The sequence below is a fragment of the Neomonachus schauinslandi genome, chromosome 15 (genome assembly GCF_002201575.2).
Source record: "Neomonachus schauinslandi chromosome 15, ASM220157v2, whole genome shotgun sequence".
NCBI lineage: Eukaryota > Metazoa > Chordata > Mammalia > Carnivora > Phocidae > Neomonachus > Neomonachus schauinslandi.
The window spans coordinates 38,564,376-38,589,009 of record NC_058417.1 but is presented as its reverse complement, the minus strand read 5'-3'; the positions used below and the strand labels follow the sequence as shown (position 1 = coordinate 38,589,009).

The window sequence follows — 24,634 nt, the reverse complement described above, 5'->3', positions numbered from 1 at the left end:
TGTGTGTGTGTGTGTGTGTGTGTGTGTATCCCTCCTCCCCTCCCTACTCCCTACCTAACCGCTCTGAGTTCCAACTGGGCAGGTGAGAACCAGCCCCATTAAAAAGGAGAGGGAGTGACTGCCATCTCTTTGATCCCAAAAGCCTTTAAATAGAAGCCCTGTGTCCTCTGGATGCCCAGAGATGGAAGGGTTAATGATGGAAGGGTGGAGGGGAGTGGCTCTCACCACCCTTTTCCCCTCCACTCCCCCATCTGGGCCTGGCTCAGCCAGTCAGCCAGGTACAAGGTCGCCCTGACTTGCAGCCAGCCCTGGGGTGGGGCAGGGCAGCCTGGCACACAGAGACAGGCAGGGCGCAGGGAGGGAGCCAGGTGTCCTCACCAGGACAGGTTAGGGCCAGGTCCCCAGGCACTGCCCCAGGACAAAACCAAGGCTTCTGACGTCCCTTGGCTCACCATCCCCTGGCCTCTGTTTCTAGTCATGAAGGTAGAGGAGGAGAACCAACACCAGATCCTCTACTGAACTGTTGCATTTCACAAATGAGAAACTGAGGCCCAGAACCGGGAGGGACTTGCCTGGAGCTGGAGTAGGAACCCAGACTCCTGAGTCTTTGTTCTTTTCTCAATATGCCCGAGGCAAGCTGCGTGTCAGGGTAGAGCACAGAGGTCAGATAGGGCTGCTTAGATGTTTGCCAGCCTTTGACTGGTTTGAGGATAACTTCTGTAAGTCCCCCCTCCCACACACCGTGGGAGGAAGCCAAGATGGCTTGAGAACATTGCTTATGTTGGAGAATATCAGAGTGGCAGGTTAAGGTGATTCTCATTTACCCTGGGACTAGTTTGAGGTTCCCCAAAGCAGTTACTCTGGGCATCTAGCTTGTCAGCCCAGGTACTAGGGTGACAATCAATTCAAGAGTCCTTCCCCACGAGAGACCAGGCAGAGTGTGTGGCACCAGATCCCTGTGGAAGGGGAAAGACAGATTCCCCTTTTCCTCTTTGCCTCGCTACCCTGCTATGTTCATAAAGTGAGTCTGAGAACCCCAGCCGTGACCCCTGGCTCCAAAGATGGCGACAAGGAATAGGGATGCCCAATGTCCTTCCTATCTATCTCATGGGAGAGCCAAGCCAGAGCAAAGGAAGAGGAACATGGGGCAGAGTGGGGGAGATGCTGCTATGGGGGCTACAGTTTGGCGTCTGTCTCTTCCAAGCCAGGCTCTGGTCCAATGCACAGACTCCCCAGGGAATGTGTCATAGAGACACAGGGTGTGTGGTGTAGGCGGGAAGTTATGGTTAGGAGAGCTGTGTGTGTCTGATATTTTTCTAATTAAATCCAAAAGGTGTCAGCTCCCCAGGGCAATGACAGCTGAGCCAAGGAGAGGACCCAGGTCTTGAGAAAAATCTAGGGGAGCGGTGTCCTATTCCATAAGCCTAGGTCCAGGCTCCCTGCAGAGGTCTAAGAGCAAGGTGTGAAATCCTCATCTTTAGGCCCTCAACCAGGGCTCCCATCCTCAGACCCTGCTGGGTTTAGTGAAATGCTGAGAGGCAGACCTAAAGACCCATCGGTCTTCTACCTCCACCACTAACCAGCAGTTTGGGGCCTCAGTTTCCTCAAAGTCCCCTTAGTAGGGGTGCTGGTGGGGAGTGGTGAAATAGCATCATCATTTAGGGAATAAGCTTCTCAGGGTGTGGCTATTATTTTTTGAAGAGGCCGTGTGTTGAGGCCTGTCTTGGGAAGGGCGGGAGTTGGAGGGGCTCAGAACCCCCCCCAGGATGATGCAGGGTCCTGATGTCTGTCTGCCCAGCCACCTCTCCCCCAACAAACACCTTCTGAGCCAACCCCCAACTAGGACACCTCCTTCCCCCCAAGCTGCTAAGGACAATGCATCCCTTTGCCCGAGCCCAAAAGGCAGCTTGGGCCCTGAGCCTGTCTGGCACTGCCCCACTGAGTGGGCCAGCCAGCCCTGTGCTGTGGGGCTTCTAGACAGAATCAGGGACTCCTAGAAGGTCTTTCAGGTCTTGGAAAGCATGTCTTGGGGTGGGGGTGGGGGGGTAGAGCACATCTTAGTGTGTCAGGCCTTAATTTGGGGCCACAGAAGGAGGTAGTCAACATCAGGGACCCATGAGAATCTGTGGGTAAAATGTCCAGGAGAAAGGAAGGGTGGCTTAAGGAGAGAAAGAGGTTCAGCTTCTCTGTGGGTGAGACTGCTACAGGGAGGAAGGTGGCACTGCTGCTTCCCTTCTGCATAAGGGTCTGTTCCTCTCCTAGGCCGCTGCCCCACTTCAGCTGACCGCTCAACCCCACACCGAGGCTCCCGGCATAGCGCCACCCCCACTGTCCAAGGGCAAGGAAGAGGAACCAGGTAGCAACCCCCTACTCCGGGATGGATGAGCCTTACCTGAGGCAGCGCTGTCCCTGGTGGCCCCTCCGGCGAGCCGCTCCAGCACCCGGTTCAGAAGATGCTCCGGCCGCTCGGGGGCGCCCAGGGGGGCCCAGGGCGGGGAGGTCAGGGGTTCGCCCGGGGACAGCTCGTCAGAGGAGTACGAGGAAGGGGAGCGCAGGGGCCCCCCTCCCCCGAGCGGCCCGGGCCCCGGCACCTCCTCGAGCTGTAGCCAACAGGGCCCCCCGCTGCCGAGCTCCTCCGCGACCCCCGCCGGCTCTCCCCCTTCCTCTTCAGGGGGCGGCTCCAGCCCCGGCTCGGCGGGGGGCTCCCGGAGGAAAGCGGGGAGCAGCAGGCGAGACACGCTCTGACGCCGCTGCAGCGGCCGCAGTCCTCCGGTTGGACCGCCGCCCCCGCCAGGTCCCCCGCCCCCGCCAGGCCCGCCGCAGCTTCCCGGACCCCCGCCGGGACCTCCCGCCACCGTTCGCCCCGCCAGCTGCGACGTCTGCTTCTTCAAAAATTTCTCCAACGGCTTCATGCCCCCCCCCCCCGCCCCTCTCCTCGGGGCCGCCGGGGGACCCAGGTGTCCCAGGGGCGGGCGGGGGGGGGCGGGGACACGATGCTCAGAGCCTGAGAGGCAGAGCGGAGGGCTGTGCCAGGCGCCGGACTGGGGGCCAGAGGTGCCCGAGGCTCGCTGGCCGGGGTCCAGTGGCCAGTGGCCCGGGAGGTGCCAGAGGGAAAGAGTGCTCGCTCTTAGTGGCCCCCCATGTCGGCTGCAGCCGGCACGCGGCCCGGAGGGCGGGTAGGCTGCGGGCCCAGTGCCCCGGGCTCTGCGCTCCTGGGCCGGGCTGCGGCGGCAGAGACAGCGGGCGGAGCGCAAGGCTGAGAGAGGACGCGGCGGAGGCGGCGGCGGCGGCGGCGGCTGCGCTCCTGGCAGGGGGGAAGGTGGCAGAACTGAGACCGCGCCCCCTCCTCCAGTCTCCGCCCAGCCCCCGCCCCTGCCCTCTCTGGACCCGCCCCCTGGGCCGCGCGAGGCTTGAACTTGGGCGCCGGGGCTGGCCTCGGGGAAAATAGTAAGGGGCTGAATGGGATTGGCGTCAGGGCAGATGCAGAAATTAAGGGCAAAGGTGATGGAGTGATTTACCAATGGAGAGTGAGTCCTGGTTTGGGGGTAACAAGGGGCTCTTAAGTATCATTTCAAAGAAGTAGAGCAGGTGTGTGGCTTGCACAACTTGGGCTTACCTGTACTCAGGTGAGGCCTACAAAGATTACTGATTGGGTGTCCATCACTCTCAACCCCGACAGTATGTTCTGTTGCCATATTTGTGGTCTTTACGTTCCTTCTATAAGAAGGGCTGGAAAGGCCTGGGGTGGATTGGCATTGGCCCTGGGGGCGGTGCCCATCTGCCCTTTCTGGTAGGGCACAATAGGTGGTGAGGGCCTGACTTGTGAGAGGCAGGTACCGGCAGGCAGGTAGGATCCAGGCAGGGAGCAGCAGGTTGTGGCAGGTCTAGTTGGGGTGAGGAGAAGAGAGAGGAGGCCGGGGGGGGGGGGGGGGGCGCGGGAGATGAGGAGTATAAGGGCACCTGAGCCCAGCTGGCAGCAGGAGACAGCAGGGCCACGGAGATGAGTGACAAGCTCTAGAACTGCCGTCCAACATCATTAAGCATAGAGAGCCCCTCCGGAGCTGACATGGCCATGAAGTAGGGAAAGTGGTGCCAATTTGCACTCTCAATGATCTTTATTCCTGATGCCTGTGCCAGGAGCATTCTGTCCCTAAGGATACACTGCCCTTAGGAGTGTGGGTGTAGAGACACACTCAGTGTAAACACATCAAGGTTAAAGTAACAAGGTGGGGGAGTGGCACCAGGTTCCAGAGGGATTGAAGCTCCTTGGGACAATGCCCCACCCCTGTTTACTGTGCAGGGACCAGGCAGGGACAGGAATGCTAAAGGCTGGGAGTGGTGGTTGAACTGAACAGGGTGTGTACTACACACATGTCACTGTGTGTGCATATCTGGTCCTATGTGTGCTAGAGCATGTGTTCACAGAAATAAAGCTTTGCACACCCATCTGTGGATTTCGAAAGGGAATAGTAAAAGGGAGAGAGCAGTTTTGGCTAAGAAGCTGGAATAGAGATCCAAGTATCAGCTTGCTGGGCTCCCTTTATTGGACACCCCACTATCCCTGGGGTTAAGAGGAGAAACTGGCTGGAGTGGCTAGGAGCTCCCCAGGCATTTTGTGAACCAAATAAGAAGAGGAGAGGGCTCCACTCCCAGCACATGCCACAGTTACCAGATTAAGCTGGTTGCCTTGGTAACCTCCTCTCTGGGCAGGATTTGGGATTGTCGTTAGGAAGGGGGAAGAATTGGGGAGTGTGGAGGGTGTGGGGGCTGGAAATAAAACAGGCAGACACTTCTGGAAACTGAAAGCTTGGGGAGTAAGACCCCAGCACCCCTGCAACTACTCAAGGATATTGGACAGAGACTAAGTTCAAGGACTTGAATCAGGAAGGAAAGCCAGCACTGAGTCATGGCCCTCCTAGAACAGTGGTTCTTGCCCCAAGTGCACACTGGAATCCAGGGGAACTTCTCAAAAATACTGATGCCTAGGCCACACTCTAAACCAATTAAATCTTTGAGGCAAGGCCAAGGTTTCTGGTATTTTTTAAAAGATCCCCAAGTGGTGCTCGCTTCAGCAGCACATATACTAAAATTGGAGCTATATAGAGATTAGCTTGGTCCCTGCACAAGGATGACACGTGAAAGATCCCCAAGTGATTCAAATAGCCAGGGTTGAGGATCACTGCCCCAGAGGGACAACCCAACCCAAGTGGGCTGCCAATGCTGGAAGACAACTTCAGGATTTGAAGTTCTTACTGTTCTGGATCACCCACAAGGTAGTAGGCCTGTGCGTTGACCCCACAGAGGAGGGGGGGGGCGGGCATGGAAGAATTATCAAGAGTGGTATCATTAACAACTGTGAGATGGTGGCAAAACAACTTTGAGCCCAGACCCTAGAAGGGGATGGGGCAAGGCTACCTAAGGCTGATCTGTCTGCCCTTTGTACTCCCTTTCTGCCCACCAAGAGGCGGACTGGTAGGGCAGACAACCTGGGAGCTTTGCTGAGCTTGAGTTTCTTCTTGCGGAGCTCGTTACCAAGGCAACAGAGAGCAATGGGATCTAACCGCAGGACCAGGGAAGCAAGAGGCAGGGGTGAGGGGGAAGCATCGTAACAGTCATTTCTCCTGCCAGTAACCTACCCCCAAGACTGCCTGGCATGACCCCAGGAGATCAGGCTCATAGTTACCCATCACCCTGTGGGGGAGGAGGAAAGCAAATGGACGTGAAGAGGAATTAGGGATAGGGGTTAGAAGAGTCACGGTCCGCGAGCTCAAGCAGCAGCACCAAGGGATGCAGGGGGAGTCCCAACTATTTTAAGGTATACTATGATGTCCATGCCCCCAATGTACAAGGATTTGTGGTAACCAAGAACAGATGCCACCAGCTCCACATTCAGTTCAATTGCTCCCCCACACCAGATCAACCTCTGTAGTAAACTTCCACCCCACCCAGGATCTGGAAGAAAACAAAGCTAGGAACTGACCTGTGCACATCAAGGGCCCAGTGGCCTTGGTAACTGGCAGCATAAACCACAGATGATGGTCTCAATTGCTCCTCTTAACCTTGACGAAGATCGAGAGAAGCCTTCCTCTTAGGCTGTGGTTCTTGGTACTTTAGTGCCAGCGTGTCTTTACTTTTCAAGAAAGCTAACCACCTGTGCCTCCCCCTCTTCTAGGACCTGGTACAGTTGTACTGACACGGGGCACATTACACTGGAAAACTCACTTGCCGAACACTAACAAAGGCGACAAGGATAGCTCCGTTTCATTAGTTTTTCTGTCCCTGACACTTCCAACCCAAGAGACTGCATGGTATCCTGGGTCTATGTGGCAATGGCGTTAGGATAAGATAATCAACGGGGAGTACAGACACACCTGTGGGCTCCTCACCTCTCAGGGCTTCCATTTCACACGTCTTGAGTTGGCTCAAGTTGTGACTGTGGCTCTGGGGAATCAGCAAGTCCTCTCCTATCCCTCCCAAATCAAGACTCATGCAAAACACTGGCAAAGGAGCCAAGTTTACAGCCTAAATTTTATTATCTCCAAGTCACAATGCTGATCACAAATGTGCACCCTTTAAAATAGTAACAAACAACAACAACAACACACATGGAGAAATTCTTGCAATGAAACACAGTGGACCAACAGAGACAACTGTCACAGTGTCTTAAGGTCTGGGAATCTGGGCATGCTGCCCACAGGCTTGAGGAGACATCTTCAGGTTTAAGGCAAAGGGGACAGCCTACAAAAGGCACAACCACCAGCCACCCCTGGAAGAATCTCTTAGTTGTTTCCTCCTTGGGGTTTACAGTCTGAGTGCCTCTCCCCACTCCCCACCCCACACCTGTGACTCAAGAGTGGTTAGATCAGCTGCTATAGAGAAGGAATAGAAAGAGTGACATTACTTGGGGAGACACAGCCACCACCATCTCCCTCAGGTTCTGTAGGACAGGGACAGTGGCCAAGTTACTCCTGGCAGACACAAGTGCTGCAGCAATAGGAATCTCTTCTGCAGAGGCAGCAGGGGAGTGGTTCAGCGCTGTGGATAGGGAGGAAAAGAGGGAGGAGCCCTTGCCCCGAAAGTGACTGGTTTCCTTAGGCCTGAAGCCCAGATGTGGTTTCTTCTGTTTGCAGGGACAGGAGCAGAACTTGGGGAAAATCAGGTAGTAACATCTAAAACACTTGTAGCAGGAAAAACATGGAGAAGAGCAACTGCAAAGTACAAGACAGACCGCTTGCTGGACAGTATCTGCCTCTAGAGAGATGCATTGGTCCACAGCAACTGGGAAGGGGGCGTGGTAGGTAGGATGGAAAGAAGAGAAGCAGGGCCCTCTAATTCCACTTACCTCAAAGACTGAGCCCTGAGGACTATGTGAATACAGACCCCTAAGGTGAAAAGGCTTACTCCACTTTCCCTTTCTCACAAAAGCATCTGGTTTGCCACCTCTCCCCACTGTAAAAGACTTTGCCCTCAAGTAGAGGACTGATGCCTACCACAGTACAGGGACTGATGGAGGCTCAGATTCCTGAAAACCGAAGTCAAGAAGAAGGGCTCCTACCACACAGTCTGAGCTTTTCTCTGCAATGAGACACTCTGTGGACGGCTCTGCTTCCATAGGGTTAGAGGAATTAAGAGAATCCAAGTATATAATAACAAAGGCCAGCCAAAAATGAAAGGCTTGGTGGGGGAAAACTGGCTGGTAAAATTTCAATTATCTGGGATGCAGGGAAAATCCAAAAGGGAAACCAGAGGAGCTAGAAAATCAGAAGAATGAACCTATCTCATTTAAAGGCAGAGAGAGAAAGAAACTAAAAGAAAATTAATTTAAGAATAGCAAGCCAGGCTTTAAAAACGAACATCTTAGGAAACAAAACAAATAGGAAGGAGCTTCCCTGGGAGAAGACGTTTGAATTTCCCAGGAAAAAGTGAAGAAGAGTAAAAGACAGGGGCTTCTAGATGCAGACCCAGAAGCTTGAGCTGACTGGATCTCTGCTCCTCTGAGCACAGCCAACTCAAGTAAAGAGTGGAGATGGGAGGAAGTCCACTTGTTTGTCCCTTTCTCCAACAGAGCCTATCCTCAGAGGAGGGCAGGGGTCCTTCTCATTCAGCTGCTTGCTGGTAGGAGCCACCCTATATCTTTGAAGCCTTCCTGGTAGTAAACAGCCAGTTGTATTTCTCTTCTTTCCTGGGTTCTCTGACAGTGGTGGGGAAAAGGGAAGAATCAGCAAAGCATTAATGGACCTTCTGGGCATTTACAAGCTGTTTTCAAAAAGCCACATTCCTAAATAATGTGTTTTAAAATAAAGTCCCTAACAAAACAACAACAAAACCCCCATGGTCTTTCTCTATGACCTTTAAAATTGGCTCTGCTGCAAATACCTCAAATTTAGATTTCCCCTTTCCTTAAAAAACAAAAACAAAACAAAACAAAACATCCTGCATTTTTTCCTTGCAGCTTCCCAAATGAAATTCTGCCAAGTTAACAATGGTTTCTGCTTCAACCCTGCTTAGTGCATTCCCAAAACAAAGCACCTGGCAAATTTTGAGACTCCTATAAGCCACCCCATAAGATACCTCATGATTACAGCTTAAAGCACTAATTAGGGGATTATTAAGCAAGTAAAGCATGAGCATTAGTTTTAAGAATTTATAAGAATCGTAGTACATTATATACTTACTTTTACATGTTTGATTTAAATTTTTTAGAAACTCCTATTAACTGGAACCCCTGCTTACAACCTGAAAAAACAAAGTTAGAATTTGTTACCAGTCATTAAAACAACCAACCAACCATGGAGACACACCCAGAAAAGGAGAGAAATCTTCTAGGGGAGAGGAAAGCCCAGTGATGTTGGAAGCAGCTCTCATACCTCAGGTGGTGGGGGCTTGATGGTGACTGGCTGGGGAGTCCTCCGGGGTGGGGAGGGCTTTGGCTGCACCTGCTGCTGGGCGGGGTTATAGTAGGTCACTCCTCCATATACCTGTGATGGGGCCTGGGACCCCAATAAGGCAGAAGAAAAAGTTAGGGACACATTCACCTAAACTATAATGAACAGGAAACATTATTCAGGCACAAAAATAAAAGTACTGAGGAATTTTATAAATCTCTAAGCTGCCCCCCTTTAAAATAAGTGATTATTCATTTCTGCCTCACTATATCCTAATTATGTTCCGGTTCCTACTTCTTCAAAGTACTACTTAGCTTTCTCTAATTCCTACCATCAACTGAAAAATCAAAGAGGCTGAGCTCAGTGGTGACACTTCACATACAAGATGGTGTCAACCTGTTGGGAGTTAAGCAGTACAGGGAGGGGTAAGGATAATGCAGCTTCTTTATTCAACTGAATAAATGGCAGAGACGGCCACCTAAGACATACCAAAACACCTGAATGAAACACCATTAAAGAAACAGAAGAGGGCGCCTGAGTGGCTCAGTCTGTTAAGCATCTGCTTTCGGCTCAGGTCATGATCCCAGGAGCCTGGGATCAACCCGTGAGCCTGCTTCTCCCTCTGCCCCTCCCCCCTGCTCACACTTGTGTGCTCTCTCTCTCCCTCAAATAAATAAAATCTTTAAAAAAGAAAAAAGAAACAGAACAGAATAAATAGATGATGGGCATTACATAAGCTGCATTTCCAGCTCCTGACCACCAAGAGGCATCCTGGCGCCACATGCAAAATCAGTGGCATTGAAATGTTCTCTCAAATTCCTTAAGCATTCTCCCCACACCACATCCTTGTCTGATTTAAAGGATGCATACCTAGAAAAATCTGCTCATTAGCCATCTCACCTGCGTATTAGGATACAGATGAGGCGGCGGTGGGGGAGGCAGTGCCCCTGGAGCATAAGGGTAACTGGGATTACCAAAGTTCATGACGCCTGGAGCAGAAAAGTAAGTAGGAGCAAGCAACTGCTGAGGTGGTGGCTGTCCTGGAGACATGGACACTGGTGGGGGATAGAGGCCCGGATTGGGCAGAGGTGCCGGTGTCTGGTGGGGATGTAAACCTGGACAGGAAGAGGAAAACAAAAACTGAAATAGAGGATGGCACCATTTCCATGGGATGGCTTGGCTGCCCTGCTCAGCACAGACTCAGGATGGAAGTCCTCACGATGGACCCAAGAGAAGTTTGTTGCCCAAGCTGCCAGAGTGAGCAAGCAGCACAGAGCTCAGGAGAATGGAGTTTGTGAAGCCCCCAACACATATCCTCACGTACTGGAAGCATACAAGCAGAGGTGCAAAGCTTACCTGGGTGGGGAAGGTGCATTTCTGGCTGCACAATCATGCCCTGAGGAGGCAGTGGGGCAGGGCTGTCACCATGGGTATAGATTGGTCCCTGGAACTGCACTGTAAGATATCACATTGGGACTCTCATAAACCCTCACTCTTCATATCACATGGACAAATCTCCTTGTCCCCCAAACCCTTTAAAAGATGCTCTCTCAATTTCCCATGTGAAGAAAACAGCAGCCAGACAATGTTTGATAACCACTGTGAGAAGTCAGAAGGGAAATCCAGGAGGCAAGAGGCTGGTCTCTTAGTTCACTTCACGCTGCCGAAAAAGGTGCCCCAATAATAAGAGAAAACTCACGTGGATCATAGTAATGTCCCTCCATGATACTGATGTGCACAGGAGGAGCAGGGGGCTCTGGCACAGGTCTTTGCCGCTGAGATGAATAGCGTTTGGCTCGCCCACCCTGGACACCCTGAAATAAAGAGGTCTGAGCAAAAAGACTGCCAGAGGGCTGGCTCTCAATATCAAGTCCCACCCTACTTTAGGTGCTGCAAAACACACACTTGGTACATGGCACATGTTTAAACAGTATTTGCAAAATGAGGGGCGCCTGACTGGCTCAGTCAGAAAAGCGTGCAACTCTTCATCTTGGGGTTGTGAGTTTGAGCCCCACATGGGTGTAGAGATTACTTAAATAAAGGGAAAAAAAAAGTGAGGGGAAAAAAAAAGAGTAGGGGCACCTGGGCTCAGTCAGTTAAGCATCCAACTCTTGATTTTGGCTCAGGTCATGATCTCAAGGTCATGAGAATGAGTCCCGTGTCGGGCTCCCCGCTGAGCTGAGCCTGGAGAACTGCTTAGGTTCTCTTTCTCCCTCTGTGCCACTGCCCTCCCTGCCCTGCACTCTCTTTCTCTGAAAGAAAAAGAGAAAGAAGAGAAAGAAAAGAAAGAAAAAAAAGAAAGAAAGAGAAAAGAAAGGAAAGAAAGAAAAGAAAAAAGAAAAGAAAGAAAAGAGTATTTGCAAAATGAATTAGAAAAACCAATGAGAAACATCAAGATCTGAACCTAGGCCTTGCTACCCTTTCTGGAGAGCCAAATTAAAAGAAATATGGGTATGGGCGCCTGGGTGGCTCAGTTGGTTAAGCGACTGCCTTCGGCTCAGGTCATGATCCCGGGGTCCTGGGATCGAGTCCCACATCGGGCTCCCGGCTCAGCGGGGAGCCTGCTTCTCCCTCTGACCCTCTCCTCTCTCATGCTGTTTCTCTCTCGCTCGCTCTCTAATAAATAAATAAATAAAATCTTTAAAAAAAAAAAAAAAGAAATATGGGTAAATCAATGGAACACTGACTCCCAAGACCTTATCTTAGTTTAAACAATGAACAGCTGCTGCATGCAGGCCCCTCCCCCAACTACTCCCTTTCCCTTTCTGTACCATTTCTTCCATCCGGTTAAACTGAGGTGGAGGTCCTGCTCCCATGTGTATGTGGTTGGGCATACCTGTGATACAGCAAAAAAAGTCACGGCTACAGAGCAGATAGATACGAGTGGGACTAAAGAGAACATCAAGAAAATGACAAGTTTAAGAATCCAACACAGGGAATTGCCTTCTTCTTTTAAACTGACAAAATTCCTTTTAAACTATCTCTGCTTCCTGTCAATACCAGCATTTGGAAATTTGCACCCACTTTCTGCCACCTTAACACAGCAATAAAGCCTTTGAATGTGAAGCAAAAAAAAAAAAAAAAAAAGACTTCAATGAGAAAATGCAATTTTCCCACCAAATACTTCCTGTACAGAATCCATGGGAGGTTATAATCAGCACAGTCCATTATCAAACATATTGAAAAATCTCAGCCCTAAAGTTTCTGGACAACAACTAGACATTCTGTGAATCTGCCTGATTATTCCTGGCCACAGAGTTCTAGGCTGGAAGTTTGGGAAGATACTCCCCTCTGGCTGAAAATGACTCAGGACAAAAAAAAAAAAAAAAAAGGATATTTTAGAGACTGTCTTCCAGTGGTAGTAAGATACCAGTAGAAGGGTATACTCCTCCATCCAAAGATCAATTTCAGGTCCAGTTTAGGCTACACTGGTTTTTGGTATTCAAAAATCATGCACACCAGAGAAGGATGCTGAAACTCTCAGTCCAAATGAGGATTTCCAATCTTTAAGTTCAAAACAGATTTCAGAAACTAAGGAAAAGATCCTCTGATTTACCTGACTGGAGGTAGACAAAGACGGATGGGCAAGATCGGTGGTAGATAGGTCCTAGTTTCTAGAACTATGCTGTTCAACATGATATCCAGTAGCCACAAGTGCTTATTTAAATTTCAATTAATTAAAATTAAAAGTTCAGTCCCTCAGTCACTCTGGCCACATTACAAATATTCAAAAACTTCTTATACTATAGAAAGTTCTATTGGGCAGCCTAGCTCTACATTAAGGAAATTAGGCTTTCCTTTCAAATAGACTAGACAATTCTCATCCAAATTCAGATAAGTTTCTGCCTTCAAACATTTAACCATTAGCTCATATAATAAGAACACTGCCCACCTTCTTTCAACTTTTCCTACAGAGAATGGGTAAAAGATTCTGCATGCAGGAGCTCCATACTGATGACTAGTCAGGTAATAGTAGGCAAAGTAGTAGGGGTAGTCTTGGGTAACATAAAACTTCTCTGAGGTCTTCGGATGAATATACCTATGAATCCATCCACTTCTTTCAGTTAATGAAAACAAAGATATTTGTCAGACCCCATATCCCTGAGACCTAAATCCCATGCCCACAAACCCAATGATGCACAGGGAAAAAAGCCAGTCACTAACCCTAAGGTACCCACCCCGAAGCTCACGTGGTTGCAGGAACGAAGGCTGCCCTGGACTCCAATTCTGTTCTGCTATATTTAGTTGTGCCACGTCTTGCTCAAGTCCACTTGTAGCAGAATCCACTGGAGCCTCCCAGTTTCCAGTCTTAGCAGGTGGAGGAGTTGTCGTTTCTGGGACTTGAGGTGCTGGGTTCAGCCCTTCGGGTGGAGGGGGCACCTCCTCTGCAACCTTGACTGCATCTCCAGCTTTGATTCTGGTTCTTCTTGCCCGGGAGTAGGATTTCTTCTCAACAGGCCTGTCAGGGGCCGGTGGTGCAGCATCGGGAGCAGCAGCTGGTATCTCTGAGGCCGCCTCCTCCTTCTCAGGACTGTCAAGCACTTGAGCATCAGCTTCTGGAGATGGGTCCCTCACGGGAGTCTGCTCTAGACGCCGTGATCGGTAACTGCTTTCATGTTTAACAGTCTCACCACAACGGCCACCGTGCTGCCCACCAGCCTCCACAGGCCTAAAACCAGCACGACCTTCCTTAAAGCCCCCAGATCGAGAGTAATTCCTGGGAGCAGACATTCGGCCAGTCCCTGCAGCATTCCTGTTGATAAATGTCCTTGGTGGTAGGGTGCCCCCAGGACCCTGGTGGCGATGGGACTTGTTTGGCCGCTCAATAATCCAGTTTGGATCTCTCTGTGGAGGGCTCCCAAACCTGAATAAATGGAATGGCAAAAGTCTTAAGAAAAGAAATAACAAAACAGACCACTAGAGATATAAACTGAGGGTCAGGGAGACTTCCCATATACCTCATCCACTGAATTACAGGCTGGAATGGCTTTTTTAAAAAGCAGAGTTCTTTCTACAAATATAACAGTGTAAACTCCAAAATTTTCTCACCTGGGTTTCCGGATTCTTCGGGGTTTGATGTCATCAGGATTGTGAGCTGAGCGGATGTCATAGCCATAAAGAGCAATGAGCTCCTGTCGGGACTTTGGAGCTTGTTCATCTTCCCGGAACTTGTCATGCTCCCAGCGACCCTCATCCTTCCATAGCTTTCGCTGACGCCCCTTGGGTCTGGATAAAACCAGGGAAAAGTGTCTTAGGTTGGCAGACTCTGCCAAGTAAAGATATTCACGGAAAAAAAGAGGGATGGGCAGAGAAACAGTAGGAACTTCACTGGTCTCCCCATCTTCCCAAACAGATCATACAAAACCAAGAGTGAATCACAGCATCTCAGGGCCTGCTGGGCTCAAATAGAACAGGCACAGAAATGAGGAGAAGACTTTACTTCAAACTACCCGGCACCTTGGAAACATCTCTCACCTATAAGGCAGCTTACACAAGTACTTCATGTCCCAGAGGCTTGAGCCTCAGACTAAGGAAGGCAATGGAAGTATGCGTCCTGATCCCAGCTCCTCCACCAAGAGTTACCAAATACTCTAAGCCTCACTTTCCCATTTGTACAAAAGGGATAATCATAATAACCTTAAAGTACTGTGAGCAGTAAATCAGCAAAGCACCTGGCCTATAGTAAGCACTAAATATGTACTAAATAGCAGCAACAAGAGGCTGTTACCTGACTTCCTCCTCCTGTGTTTGCCCTCGAAGATCATGCTCAAAAAAGAGCCCTTTCCGGGGGATGTAGGCTGGGTTCTTCCGATCTTCATCATCATCCAAATGCTTAGGGCCCTTTTTACCCACTTTGTTCTCCACAGGTTCTGTGCTCTCCTAGAGGACAGATAAAGGGCTCCTTATTCTCTCCAAGGTTAAGAGCCCTTAATCTGACCCCCAAAATGGAGGCCTTTGGTGGACACTGACCTGTCCATCCCCACTCTGCCTCTCTCCAGTCACAGTGCCTTTGGTGTCAGGCTTTTCTTCTCCCTTCTCTTCTTTTGCCGAAGAATTAGCAGCATCATTGGCTTCTGATTTCAGCTCTACTTTGGAGTTTTCCTCTTCACTGTATTCCCCTTCTTCACCCTGAAAAAAGTTACCCTATCAGTTGGAAATGGTGCATTTTAACCCCATTCTTTAGGTAAACATTTTCTAATGAACTTTTACTATAATGGAAGAATTAAAAGCAAACATATCAATACTCTTATTAAAATTTCTAGAGGATGGGGCACTTAAAAAAAAAAAACAACACAATAAAATATACATACATATATTTATATAAATCCATGTAAGTTTTCCAGGAAGACATGCAAGGAAATGTTAACGGTGGTAGCCTCTAGGGAAGGAGCCCAGGAGATATGAAAGGGAGGCTTTAAACTGCCTAGCATACAGAAGACGACTTATCTTTGTTGATAATTTCTCTCCATCTTCATGGATTGTTTCTTAAACATGCAGGGCCTAAAAACTACACTCCAACTCAAGTTGTGAATTCTCTCATCTCAAAATGGCTTAGAGCATATTCTCAACCTTTTAGATTATGTGAATCTCTTTTAGGCTCGAAAATTTTCATGGATCTCCATTAGACAATAGCTCAATATAATATCCACTGACTGAAAAAATGTATGAGCAACAACTACTATACATTCAAGAATACTTCAAAATAAATTTACATTGTATTAATTTATATTTTCAAAAACAGCACTGCATAAAGGTGGGAGATGTAGATTTAGTCCATAAATAATGAGTTGAACTAGCGAACTTGCATACTCTTCGTAATAATACTATAATTTCTTTTTTTTTTTTTAAGATTTTATTTATTTGACAGAAAGAGACACAGCGAGAGAGGGAACATAAGCAGGGGGAGTGGCACAGGGAGAAGCAGGCTTCCCACTGAGCAGAGAGCCTGATGTGGGGCTCAATCCCAGGACCCGGGATCATGACCTGAGCCGAAGGCAGACGCTTAACGACTGAGCCACCCAGGCGCCCCAACACTATGATTTCTCAACCCTCAAACTGGGAAATAGTGGCTTACATCTTTTATATCTATGATACAAATACTCAATTTTCTGTAGCATGAGATCCCCTTAACCAACAACTCTCTCCAGAATTATATAATTTAGAAATGAAAACCAAGCCCACGTGCTTTCTTGCCTCTCTACTATGCCTCCCCTCTTGGCCACATCAAGATTAGATAATCCTGCTTGTGACAAACTGCTGGGTCTATTCTACAGAGGACCGTCCTTAGGCTATCTTCTGAATAGGGGCCACCAGAAAGGGTCAGGTAATAGAGGGGTGGCTAGTTCTAGGCAGGGAAAAGGAGTAACTAAAGCTCATGCTGAGGGAACTGGCTTTAGAATACTCTCATCTCACAATTCTCTCAGGATTTGGACCTCGGGGGCAGAGCTTATAGGCTAGGGGAGGGTAGTAGGTTCAGACACCTGAAGACAAAGAAATGGGTTCAAAAAAGTTGGGTTAGTTCCCACTGTCGGGTTAACAGGTCAAGGTGCCAATACCCCTCTGCCACCTGGTAGATATTGTGCACACTGGTCTTATTCTCCTACTGGGTCTGACACTTGACCTCTCATAACTCCAGCCCCAGGCTAACATCAGGAATGTGATCAAAGAATCCCACTGTGAGATTTCTGATGAAATAAGAAGCTCTCAAGCTTTAAGTTTCTTCAGAGTGAGGTCTACCCAACCCGCCCAGACAAACCAATTAACTCCTCTTCCCTGCTCAGCATCCAGGTGTTTCAGCCTCTAAGTGTTCTGGGTGAGGATTCCCAGAGAGGCGATACTGTTGTGAAACTCTCAATTTGAGGGAGACCACACCCACACTGTAAGGATTAAGCCTTTACCCATAGCCTTTTTTTTTTTAAAGATTTTATTTATTTATTTAAAAGAGAGCAGAGCGAGCAAGAGAGAACACAAGCAGGGATGAGGGGCAGAGGGAGAGGGAGAAGCAGGCTTCCCACTGAGCAGGGAGCCTGATGCGGGGCTCGATCCCAGGACCCTGGGATCATGACCTGAGCTGAAGGCAGATGCTTAACGACTGAGCCACCCAGGCGCCCCTCAAATAAATATATTCTTAAAAAAATTTTTTTAACTCAAAATGGATCAAAAATCTAAATTTAAGAGTTAAAACTATAGAACTCTCTCTTTTTTTTAAAAGATTTTATTTATTTACCTGACAGAGAGAGCACAAGCAGGGGGAACAGCAGGCAGGGGGAGAGGGAGAAACAGGCTCCCCGCTGAGCAGGGAGCCCGACGCCGGGCTCCATCCCAGGACCCTGCCACTTAACTGCTTAACCAACTGAGCCACCCAGGCACCCGAAAACTATAGAACTCTTATAAGAAAACACAGGAGTTAATCTTCAAGACTCTGGGTTTGGCACGGATTCAGCAAAGCCTTCTTAGATAGGATATCAAAAGCAGGAGCAAAAAGAAAAACCAGATATATTGGACTTTATCAAAACTGAAACCTAACACCATCAAGAAAGTAAAAAGAAAACCCACAGAATGGGGAAAAAAAAGATTTGCAAATCATATATCTGATAAGAACTTGTATCTTGACTATTTTATGAAGAATTCTTACAACTCAATAAAAAGACAATCCAATTAAAAAATGGACAAAGTATCTGAAAAGGCATTTTTTCCAAGGAAGATACACAAATGGCCAATAAGCACAAGGAAATGTTCAACATCATTAGCTGTCAGGGAAATGCAAATTCAAAATGAGGCACCACTTCACACCTACTAGGATGGCTAGAATCAAAAACTCAAGGCAAGACAACTACATGCTGGCGAGTACATAAGGAAATTCCACATATTGCTGTTGGGAATGTAAAATGGTGTAGGTGCTTTGGAAAACAGCTGGGCAGTTCCTGAGAGGATTAAACACAGTTACCATGAGGCACCTGGGTAGCTCAGTGGATCAGGCATCCGACTTAAGCTCAGGTAGTGATCCTGGGATCAGGTCCCACTTCAGGCTCCCCGCTTGGTGGGGAGTCTGCTTGTCCCTCTCCCTCTGCCCCTCCCCCTGCTCATGCTTGCTCGCTCGCTCTCCCAAATAAATAAATAAAAAGTAATCTTTGGGGGAAAAAAAAGATTAAAAAGAAAAAAACACAGTTACCATATGACTTAGCAACTCCATTCCTAGGTACATAGCCAGAGAAATGAAAATATACATCCACACAAGAAGTTGTACACTAATGTTTATAGCAACATTATTCATAATACAAAAAACAGAAACCCAAATGTCCACCAATGAATGAATAAACAAAATGTGGTATACCCATACAACGGAATGTTACTCAGCCATGAAAAGGAATTAAGTATGGATACATGGTACAACAGGGATGAAAACTGTGAAAACATAATGCTAAGTGAAAGAAGCCAGTCACAAAAGTCCATATATTATGATTCCATTCATACGAAAGGCCAGGATAGGAAAATTCCTAGACACAAAAAGTAGATGTGTGATTGCTTAGGGACCAGGGGATGAGAATGGAGGAACTAGGGGGCAGGGGGAATAACAGCTAAAGGGTACAAGGTTTCTTTTCAAGGTGATGAAAATGTTCTGAAACTAATCGTGGTAATAGTTGCATGTATCTGTGTATACACAAAAAACCACAGAATTGTACATTTTAAATAAATTGTATGGTTTGTAAATCATATCTCAATAAAGCTGGTTTTTTTTTTTAAGATTTTACTTTTATTTATTTGACAGAGAGAGACACAGCGAGAGAGAGAGCACAAGCAGGGGGAGTGAGAGAGGGAGAAGCAGGCTCCCCGTTGAGCAGGGAGCCCGATGCGGGGCTCGATCCCAGGACCCCGGGACCATGACCTGAGCCGAAGGCAGACGCTTATCGACTCAGCCACCCAGGTGCCCCCTCAATAAAGCTGTTTTTAAAAAACCTACCTAGGGGCGCCTGGGTGACTCAGTCATTAAGCGTCTGCCTTCGGCTCAGGTCATGATCCCAGGGTCCTGGGATCGAGCCCCGCATCGGGCTCCCTGCTCTGCAGGAAGCCTGCTTCTCCCTCTTCCACTCCCCCTGCTTGTGTTCCCTCTCTCGCTGTGTCTCTGTCAAATAAATAAATAAAATCTTTAAAAAATAAATAAATAAATAAATAAATAAATAATAAAAAACCTACCTAGGGGCACCTGGCTGTCTCAGCCCGTAGAGCATGCAACTCATGACTGATCTTGGGGTCACTGAGTCTGAGACCCACATTGGGAGAGTAGAGTTTATGTTTTTATTATTTTTCAAAGATTTCATTTATTTATTTGACAAAGAGAGAGCGAGAGAGCACAAGTAGGGGGAGGAGCAGAGGGAGAGGGAGAAGCAGGCTCCCTATTGAGCAGGGAGCCCGACTCAGGAGCCCAGAGATCATGACCTGAGCCACAGGCAGACGCTTAACCAACTGAGCCACGCAGGTGTCCCTAGAGTTTACTTTAATTTAATTTTATTTTTAAAGATTTTATTTATTTATTTGAGACAGAGAGAATGAGAGACAGAGAGCATGAGAGGGAGGAGGGTCAGAGGGAGAAGCAGACTCCCTGCCGAGCAGGGAGCCCGATGCGGGACTCGATCCCAGGACTCCAGGATCATGACCCGAGCCGAAGGCAGTCGCTTAACCAACTGAGCCACCCAGGCGCCCCCCTAGAGTTTACTTTAAAACAAACAAAAATCAAAACAAAAAACCCCCTGCCTTTTACTCCTATTCTTACTTATTCGCTTACCCTCTCATCTCCAACTTAAAGATATCCACTCCTTTGACCCTTCCACCTTCTCCCTATCAGTCTTTTTCCACACTTTCCTCTCTCTTTAGTCTCCATGGCCCATTATTTCAATCACTCCTAGATTCCAATCACCAAGTCCCTTGCCACTCCCCTGTGCCCAGGACTAGATCAACTCAAATGTCTGCTTTTTCTAGGTCTACAACCAGACTATTAATCAACAAGGAAGGGGTTTTAAAAAAAAAAAAAAATCACACAACTTCACACATCGGTGCCACCTCCAACCTCAACTGCTTAAACCTCCTTTAGTCTGACAATTCCTCCCCTGATCCTCCCTCCACTAACCTCCCTACTCAGTGTCTTTCCTCCTATTTCATAAGGAAAACAAAATGAAGAAGAGAACAGCAGTTTCCTCCCCAGGACCTAAAAAAATATATACTGGGAATATCTAGACAAAAACAGCAAGTGACCAAAAGGGAAAGAAACTAAGTGATTATCAGTCAGTTTTGTTCAAGATAAAATCTTTGGTTCATGTTGTCTTTCCATGGATCTGGAAATACCAATTATTTGCAGGAAATACAAAGGACAGAGGGAGCATGTTGAGTTGTACCGTGAGTGAGCGAGCAATCATCAAAATCTTTTCAACAGATAAACTGTATAGAAAAGAAAGGGATGAAAAACTAACCTGCAGACTAAGAGACAGATCAAATTTTAACATGCAAGACTAAACTGTAGTGTATAGGTATATAGTTAGTAACCCAGAAAACTGCAAGCAAGTAATGCATTACTATGAAAGTCAGGACACCAGGCCTTCTTCTCTAATCTGGACCATTGCTGTCCCATACAGCAGCCACTAGCCGCATACGGCTATTGAGTACTTAAAGTGTGGCTTTGCAACTGAAGAACTGAAGTTTTAAGTTTAATTAAATAGCCACATCTAGCTGATGACTACTGTATTGGACAAAGGAGAACTAGACCTCCTTCTTAATTTTCAGACAATATATACTATATATTGCCATTTCAAAGTCCCACAGGTCCCTCAATTTCAAAACATCCAAAACTTAACCCACCGGTGTCCTTCCTGAAATCTCCTGTGTCCCGTTCTTAGTGAATAACATCATTCATCAAATTGGGCATCCTTTTGACTCCTTAATTCACATTCCAGATTCAATCAAGAAGTTCTGGTAGCACCACCTAAACATCTCTCAAATCTGAGTCCTACTGCCCTGTCTCTTCTTTAGGGCACCATCATGTTCCTTGGCTTATCCTAACAACCTCTTAACAGCTCTCCCTGTCCCAAGTCTTGCTTCATCTTCCATACTTAAGGCTTCAGTAGTCTTCTTTCGTTATTAGGATAACATCCAAACTCATTTACATACAGAATGGTAAGATGCTAGGGGCGGGGCGCCTGGGTGGCTCAGTTGGTTAAGCGACTGCCTTCGGCTGGGGTCATGATCCTGGAGTCCCGGGATCGAGTCCCACATCGGGCTCCCTGTTCAGCGGGGAGTCTGCTTCTCCCTCTGACCCTCCCCCCTCTCATGCTCTCTTTATCTCATTCTCTCAAATAAATAAATAAAATCTTAAAAAAAAAAAGATGCTAGGGGCGCCTGGGTGGCTCAGTCGTTAAGCGTCTGCATTCGGCTCAGGTCATGATCCCAGGGTCCTGGGATCGAGCCCTGCGTCGGGCTCCCTGCTCAGTGGGAAGCCTGCTTCTCCCTCTCCTGCTTCTCCCTCTCCCAGTCCCCCTGCTTGTGTTCCCTCTCTCACTGTGTCTCTCTCTGTCAAATAAATAAATAAAAACTTTAAAAAAGAATGGTAAGATGCTATAAATTCACAATCACCAAACCTCACTGAACACTCCATATTGCCTGACAATCCTTCCAGGGTTTCCATTCTCTAGTGACTACTGCAAACATTCCTCACCCCCAAACTTCTCATCTCCCTTTTACTTTTTGTAGATAACTTCATCACTGACTTCAGAGAAAATAAGGCATCTCATTAATCACCACATTCTGTGAATTCCATAACCTAAATAACTTTCAATTCTGTCCACTTCTACTTTCACTGCTACTACTCCACTCCAGGCCACACTTAATGCTTGCCTAGACTTCCATAATAGCTTTAACTAGCTTTCCTGCCTCCAGTCTTGCTCCCCTCAGATCAACTATCATTGTAGACAAAATAACTGTTATAAAGTAATAATTCTCAAATTTTACTGTGCATAAACATCAATCTGGGATCTTGTTAACATATAAATGTCTGAGTCTTCCCTCCCTCTGCAAGATCTTATTTCAACAGAACTGGCCAATTGGATTTTCTGATGCAGGTGTTCTTTGGATCTGACAAATCTTTAAAATTTAAGTCTAATCCCTATCACACACTTGTTTAAAACCCTGTTATGCTTTCTCACTTCCTTAGAATAAAATCCAAATACATTTTAATAGGGTTCACAAGGTATTTTAAGATTTGGACTCAGACTCATCACTTAGCACCAGTCACACTAAACTTTTCATATCCTCCAACTTGTCATACAGTCCATCCCTTCAAGACCTTCTTCCCAGACAGTGTTTCCTCTGCTTAGAATACTCTGCCTGGCTCACTCCCACTCACCCTTCAAGTCTCTATTTTAACATCTCATCCCCTAAGCATTTCCAAACAGTTAGTTGGCTGCCCCTGCCATGTGCTCCCGAAACACCCTATGCTTCTGATAGTGTGACACTTACCAAACATTACCATAATTACTTGTCCGTTTCCCCCCAAAATGTAAATTCCAGGAGGGCAGAACCATGTCTGTCTTTTATTCCAGTGCCTATTACAACTCCTGCACACAGCAGGTACATAATGAAGACAAGGAACAAGTAAACCCCTTCATATCTGGCCCCTGTTCACTGATTTGCCTTTATTTCTGGTATCCATCCTGTCCCAACAATGTTCCAGCCACACCAAACTACTTTCAAGTTTCCAAATAATCAGTCTTCTCTCCTGTGTCTGGACTTTCACGTCCAGTAGTTGTTCCAGTAGTTGTTCCCTCTGCCGAAAACATGGCCTGACTAACTGCAACTTATTCTTTCCTGATTGCCTAAGATGGATTCAGTACTCAGCCATTAATACCCTACTTAACCCTATCCCTGGCAGTTGTCACCATGTCCTATGACTGTCTGCATGTTTATCTGACCTCCTAACTCATTCCTAAAGACAGAAATTTTAGTATAGTGTTCACTGTTGCATCTCTAGGCCTTAATAGAAATCTAATACGTAGCAACAGTTCTATAAAATTTATAGAATGAACCTTTGATCCATAATCTAATTCCTCCTGTCCATAACCCCATGACCCAAATTCCAGAACTCAGGACTTAATATTCAACAACCCCAGGAAATAAAACAGCCATTCATATAGCATCTCTAGTAGTTCATCCAACCAAAACAAGTAAGGCCACAAAAGCTTGGCTTATGGAAATTTTCTCCTGAATTTAAGAGGGAGAAAACTCCCTATAAACTCAGGGATGTTTCTGATACAAACCACTCAGAATCCTGCCCTTTTAAGGTTTTCAGATACACTTGAAAAAAATATCCAACTAGCTGGTTTCATTCCCTAGGCAGCATGAAAGGAACTGTCATCCTGTGAAGGGCTTCAGGATGTTCTCATTCTCCTATTTAGAACCTTAATTTTCTTTGGACAGGGTGAAAAGTCAACTACTAACCGTGTTAACATATGAAACCTGAAAAGGCATGCACCAAACTTCCCTCACTCTAAGTAAACAAGACCTTTTATAACAGTTTCTGAAAAGCATAAATGAAGAATGCACAAGAGAAATAACAAGTAGGTCATGGTACTTTTGAACCACAGGTGTGTGTCCATGTTTTTAAAATATATTTAAAAATTTCCAACCTATAGCCATAGGAAAAAAAGAACCTATCACACTCACTTCAGAGTCTTCTGCACTTTCATAATCCGACAGAACAGCTGAAAGAAAACAGAAATATGTAAAGAAAAAAAATCAACATAAATTATTATAAATATATTTCCTGATTGCTTTTTAAGTCAAACTAAGACTCTCTTTCAATTCTAACATCAACCTATCAGAGAGATAAAATTATGGTCCACATTTACAAATGGGAAACAGGGTCGAAGAGTGATTTGCCCAAGATCATACTGCTAAAACGTAAGCTTGTAGGCACTCTGCTACAAAGAGCCACTTTCCGGCACCCTCTCCCAAATCCTTAACAGTCTGAGAGGATGTCAATTGGTGGAAATAGGTGATCTGACTGTACAGTCAAAAAACTTGTCATGATGCTACTCACCATCGCCCTCGATGCCATCTTCACTCTCCTGAAGGAAAGAGGACATAGGTTAGTTCCGTGATTTCCAAAGGGCGGGGAGCTGAAGACTCAACACGAAATGGGTGAACAGGGAGATGAGGAAAGGTACATCTTTAACAAGTAGCGACCAAGGGAGGTCCGGTCTCTTCACTCCAGCCCCAATTTCTGAATAAACATCCGCTCTTCACGTGCAGTACCTCTGCCCTTCTCCCAGAAACCCCTAACACCTCCTCCTCCCTTGGGGCTCCGGATGCACACTGCACTATGATAGCTCTCTTCTCTAACACAGTAAGCCCCAGCAGCTACCATCAACTCCCAGCCTCCCCTCACCACCTACACCCCGGCCCCGGGCCCGCCCCACCCGCGCGCACTCACACATTCCGACTCCTCGGCGCTCTTAGCCCCCCCGCTCTCCACCCGCCGCAGATGAAGGGCCCCAGCTCGGCCTCCGCGCTGGGAAGGCAGAGAGCCACTGCCACCGCCTCCAGCGCTACCGCTGCAGCTCCCGCCGCCCCGCGCCGGGGAGCCGCCGCTGTCTGAGCCCGAAGCACCAGACTCCTCGTCCTCCGTGTCCTGCGAAGCGCGCTGCCGCCGCCGATCCGCCATCTTACGGAGGACGGCCGCCGACGGCCAGCTCCTTACGCACCGC

The 24,634-nt window shown here is 47.5% G+C and overlaps 2 protein-coding genes and 1 pseudogene across 4 annotated transcripts in view; 1 reads left to right on the top strand and 2 right to left on the bottom strand.

The window, feature by feature from the left end:
* Window positions 1–3,570, bottom strand: part of RAPGEFL1 (Rap guanine nucleotide exchange factor like 1) — a 12,665-nt gene extending 9,095 nt beyond the window's left edge. Inside the window, exon 1 of one of the 3 annotated variants that reach the window (XM_044921636.1) lies at window positions 3,519–3,570. In XM_044921636.1, coding sequence (XP_044777571.1) covers window positions 3,519–3,570 — 52 coding nt within the window. Of the gene's footprint in view, window positions 1–2,392; window positions 3,311–3,518 lie in introns of those variants that run through there. The other 2 variants (XM_021704148.2, XM_021704149.2) reach the window with 2 other exon arrangements.
* Window positions 3,571–5,059: 1,489 nt separating this feature from the next.
* LOC123326762 lies at window positions 5,060–5,156 on the top strand (annotated as a pseudogene).
* Window positions 5,157–8,680: 3,524 nt separating this feature from the next.
* CASC3 (CASC3 exon junction complex subunit) lies at window positions 8,681–24,634 on the bottom strand. The gene is made up of 13 exons (XM_021703948.1): window positions 24,361–24,634; window positions 23,968–23,995; window positions 23,592–23,629; window positions 14,856–15,014; window positions 14,614–14,765; window positions 13,935–14,111; window positions 13,064–13,749; window positions 11,657–11,721; window positions 10,585–10,699; window positions 10,242–10,340; window positions 9,786–10,000; window positions 8,868–8,990; window positions 8,681–8,736 (listed from the first exon to the last, which is right to left on the bottom strand). Exons 1-13 carry the CDS (start codon window positions 24,589–24,591, stop codon window positions 8,713–8,715), a joined length of 2,112 nt encoding a protein of 703 aa, XP_021559623.1. The 5' UTR covers window positions 24,592–24,634; the 3' UTR covers window positions 8,681–8,712.

Coding starts and splice junctions, on each gene's coding strand:
- CASC3 (XM_021703948.1), bottom strand. CDS start 24,591: ATGGCGGATCGGCGGCGGCAGCGCGCTTCGCAGGACACGGAGGACGAG. Junction 11,722..13,063: donor GCAACCACGTGAGCTTCGGG/GTGGGTACCTTA, acceptor GCTGTATCACAG/GTATGCCCAACCACATACAC. Junction 8,737..8,867: donor TCAAGCCCCCACCACCTGAG/GTATGAGAGCTG, acceptor TTGTTTTTTCAG/GTTGTAAGCAGGGGTTCCAG.